The 4,823-nt window shown below is 38.7% G+C and overlaps 1 protein-coding gene across 1 annotated transcript in view; it reads left to right on the forward strand.

The window, feature by feature from the left end:
- The window catches only part of LOC104942509 (guanine nucleotide-binding protein subunit alpha-11-like), a 30,478-nt gene that overhangs the window by 6,776 nt on the left and 18,879 nt on the right, over positions 1–4,823 (forward strand). The window contains exon 4 of the mRNA XM_010767736.1: positions 2,034–2,177. Coding sequence (XP_010766038.1) covers positions 2,034–2,177 — 144 coding nt within the window. The remainder of the gene's footprint in view (positions 1–2,033; positions 2,178–4,823) is intronic.

The following is a 4,823-nucleotide window of genomic DNA, read 5'->3' on the forward strand; positions in this document are numbered from 1 at the left end:
GCTAGTAAAACATGTTGTGACATCCTAATATATTCTTGTATATTCTTCATTGTTAAGTATTGTGCTGCAGTGCATGGACCTGCACTGCTTTCCACTTATTTTGGACTGTGCTTTGTTTAAACTTGTATCATATTTATTCATACTTATATTCATTTATAATTATCCATTTACTTCATGACTGTATATTTGTACATACTCATACATGTTTATATATATATTTATATTCAACAGTCATGAAGTAAATGGATAATTATAAATGAATATAAGTATGAATAAATATGANTATTTAAGACCTTTCTTATTTTTTTGGTCATATTTAAGACCTTTTTAAGGCCTTAAATTCATATTATCAAATTTAAGACTTTTTAAGACTTTTTAAGACCCCGCGGGAACCCTGACACGACACACCTACGCAATGATTACATTCAGGCGGACTTTAGAATACAACCTCTTTGGACAATTTATATACCTATTAAAAACAAGCTACAAAATGTAACACCTTGGAAAATGCCGTTCAATACTTTTTAATAGCCTTCATTTTCGCTTGATTTTTTTCATCAACTTTTAATACTTTTTACGACCCCGCGGACACCCTGCTACAGAGAAAACTATTATCAGAAATACTGCCTTGATGAGCCTTTCAGTTACTAAACATGCTACAACTACAGCTTTGGCTTTGTAATAAAGCCTGGAAGTATGTCATAACATGTATATTTTCATTATCTTTTATTCGGCCAATTAACTGGTGTTCTATAAAAAGTCTAAACAAATTGTATCTCCCAGCGGATGAACCAGGTGATTATAACACTGAATGAAGTCTCTCAGACGCTGCTAACATTTGTCTGCTCATTTCTCAAATAACTTAAGACCCAAACGTCAGATGACTAAAATCCTTCATCAAGTTCAAATACATATTTAAAACAACCAAGATCTAAAAACGGGAATCATTCACATGTGGCTTAAAACTGGATTAAAAGTCAATTAATGACGGCGACCAAATTTAACTTGTTCGTTAATAACTGGCGAAACATGTCGAGGCGTTTATTTGTCACCACGGTTAGCATTAACTAGGGTTTTTCATCAAATAAAAACAAGGAGAATAAAGTCGACTGTACTGTTATGATTGAACGGATATCCCAGAATAGAAATGTTAAACTTTGAAATACTAATCAATGATCAAAATAGTGAATTCAATTTGTCCAACTGCGTGTGTTTGGCTCAATATACTAAAATACTGAATGCATTCCAATATGAAAATGGATTTGGGACATATTCAGACAAAATAAGGAAATAAAACAATGTTGTAGGTGACATACAAACATGTTGAGTCAGACTTAAGATGGCTTTTATGGATTATAAAATGAAAACAGAACACTAATAGGGTACAGAAGTGGGGTTAGACAAAGTAATGTTGTTCTTCTTCTACCTGAAAATGATGCTTTGCAAGTCGAAAGGGTATTCTATGATCCCAGTGGTTGGGATTCGAACCCTAAGCACGTCCTGTTGGGTCGGTAGATAGCACGGTTCAGCAATACGATCCAGATCACTTAGATAGCTAGAGACAGGAAGGACAACAGACAGAGAGAGGGAGGGAGGGAGGAAAGAGAAGATGAAGCATAACAGCAGAAACAGCACCCCCCCCTTCCTCCGAAAGCAAGTGGACTAGTCCAGATGTAACCACAGAAAACCATTCCCAAGAGTTATGAGGGGAGGAGGTGACGTTTTGAACCTCTACCCCCCCCAAACGTTCTCTTAGAAATGTAGCTTCATCCTTGATGGCAGCTCCCAAAGACAAAACATTCCTCAAGTTTATCATCAGTGAAGGTTTCGGGGCTTTAAACTGGACTCAAAATGATGATTTAGCATTCAGAGGCCAACTTTGACAACCTAGGTGAAGAAAAAAAGTGACTCCCTTTTCTATAAAGACTCGACAGGAGGGGATGTTTTGGTCTTTGAGAGTGTACCATCAGGGATGTGTTAAAGTGCTGAGTAGATGGAGATAGCGGCATTGACGGTTTCCAACTGTCTGGCAGACTGTGGAGCAGCTAGCCAATCGGTGGCCTCATCAGCAGCACCTGACACCAGTACCTGAAGATAACATTCTCCAGGTCAAAGGGGTACTCGATGATGCCGGTGGTGGGCACTCGGACCCGCAGCACGTCCTGCTGAGTGGGCATGTACTCCGCTGTCACTATTCGATCTAAAGCGTTAAGGTAACTGTGGAAGGAACACATGATAAAGATGCACAGGTCGGAAAATAATGGCTCTCTGTCAAAAAAACATACTACCATCAAAAAAGGGGGTGGATTAAAAAGGAAAGGAAATGTTCTTCCATTTCAAATCAATCTTCAAGTGAATGATCCAATATCTATCCATACACTTTAGAGATGAAACTAAATATGCTTTAGCAAACTCTTTTAGTTCCCCAAATAAACGTTTTGCATATTGATGCAAGTGGCCGAATGCTTTTTGAGGTCTCAAAATGTTACCATAGGATAGGTTCCAAAGTGAAGGACATTTATAACATTAAAGAACATTTTCTTGTCTAATAATGCATCTTTTAATATCTTTTCCCCTAGAAATCTGCTTGAGAACAAATTGGGAGTTTGAGAACCAAAGCAATATGCATATAGCCACAAGTGCCTCATAAATATATACAGTTTATACAAATACATTTATAATTAAAACTTTATTTCTCACCCTAAAACCTCAATTATTTAAAAGGAGCCCTCTTAGTCTGAAATGGATGAATGCAGGTTGGAATTAGCTCTGATATTATTAGCAGTCGTTTATAAACCTGTCAACATTTCCTCCTCTTCTCCACATCTGCCTGAACCCTCTTTTCCTTTCTTCAGATGTAGTACATAGTAACAGGTAGAAAACTACTCAATATGGTTTATTAACAATCTTCAATGCAACTGTGGTTACATTTGATCATGTTTCAACTATCAAAACAGTTATTTACCAGTTTTAAATCGCATTGCAATGGATATTTTACAGGCTACAGTTTAAGTGATACTGCTTCTACAGATTAAAAATGAATCCTGTAGATGAATAAATTGGACGTACTATTTGGTAGAGTCAGAGAGCTGGTACTCTCTCCTGCGGTCGTAGGCCTCCTGGATGCCAGGGTCCGTCCACAGCATCTTTATGGCACTGGTGTACGGCTGCTCGAAGGAGCAGACCTTCTCTACGTCCACCTCACGCACCACCAGGGCATTACTCTGGAGAGGAGAGCAAAGGAGAGCACTTTAAACAAGTCAGTTTAGTAGGTGAGGATTTTATGTGGAGGAAATCAATTCACGATCGAAATGATGAAGTGATAGCCTTGAAATCTCAAAGTAAGCAGGTCTTTCTTATGGAGCTTTTCCACTGCAGGACCTAGCACGGCTTAGTACGGAATGGTTTGGCCTTGGTAGGCCAGGCTCACTTTAAGCTGGGGTAGTAACTATAGTAACGACGCAGTGTAGGCGGGGTGATCGGCTGTGAGCGGAGCGACGCTGCGTAAAACTGCCTTGACGTCATCTTCAATGCGACACAACTCTCAAACTCCATAACAATGGAGGATATGGAAGCGATCGTGTACTTGGTTCTTGATTTTTATCACAGCAAGGAGGCAAAATTTGTTTCGGAAAAGGCTGCGTATCGCAAGACGAAATACAGAAGAAGCTAACAGGAGAGTTTGGGCAACCCTACAACGCAGCAGAAATGACAAGACGACTGATCACTACAAAACGACAACGCTACTTGGTAAGCTAACGTTCGCTAACTAGCAATGTGTTTAGGGTCACGCTCACTATACGACCAGTGTTTCAAGTATTTAATTAATTTTAGCTACCAGTTTTACGTATTAAAATATGTATGCTTTTTTATGTGTATTTCAGAAGTTATACCATTTGCAAAGTCGCCGCCTCAGACCTTGTGTTTGTACGTTCAAACGAGCTACCGAGCGGTGGGGTGTGATTATTCCATCTTTCACACACACTCCGTGGGTACAGAACTTCAGGACGTCTGAGGAAACCTACACCTATCTGTGCAACAAATGTCATGGAGAGGCCTGTGATGATGAATGTGATTCAGCACCACCAGCAGCAGAGCCTGGGGTAGCAGTGGCACAAGGTGCAGAGATGGAGGGCAGTGACATACGAGAGGGTCTGATGCGCTAATTTAATAGCAACACATTCATTGCACTGATTGTAAATTGTATTGAACATAAATCAATATTTTTTACTCTTTCACATATACATGTGTTTGTCAAATGATTGACCATTTAGTAAATATTTGAATTTAATAAGAACATTTGAGAAAATAACAGATCATGAAAAGAAAATCTTTCTAATAAATTAAGAAAGTTGTTTTGTGGTCTGTTTTGTTTGTTTAGATCTACTATTAACACAAAGGTTATCACGATGAAAATACTTGTTACAAACAAACTGTTTAATCATCAAACAAGTGCAAATACGATACTACTTTATTTGTCAGATCAGGTCTGAAATTTGACTTGCGTCACAGCAGCTCCATGTCCTACATCAACAGACAAATATCTAGACACAAATACATGAACCATAATAATAACAAAGCTAACTATAAACATAAATACAAAAGTGTAAAACACAGCAAAACTATATACATAAATGTAAAAGGCCGCTAAGGCCAGCTGCAGGTGCCGTTCCTGCTGGTCCTGATCTGCACTGTGCATCTCCCTCAGGACTGTGAGGTGCTCCCCTCCTTGTTTCCACTTGCCTGGAAGACAATAAGATAAACCTTTTTTAATCACCGTAGGGAAATTCAGGTGTTATAGCAGCGACAGCAATAAGAATGAA

Source organism: Notothenia coriiceps, unplaced genomic scaffold, assembly GCF_000735185.1.
Source record: "Notothenia coriiceps isolate Sejong01 unplaced genomic scaffold, NC01 NC01_scaffold00004659, whole genome shotgun sequence".
Lineage (NCBI taxonomy): Eukaryota > Metazoa > Chordata > Actinopteri > Perciformes > Nototheniidae > Notothenia > Notothenia coriiceps.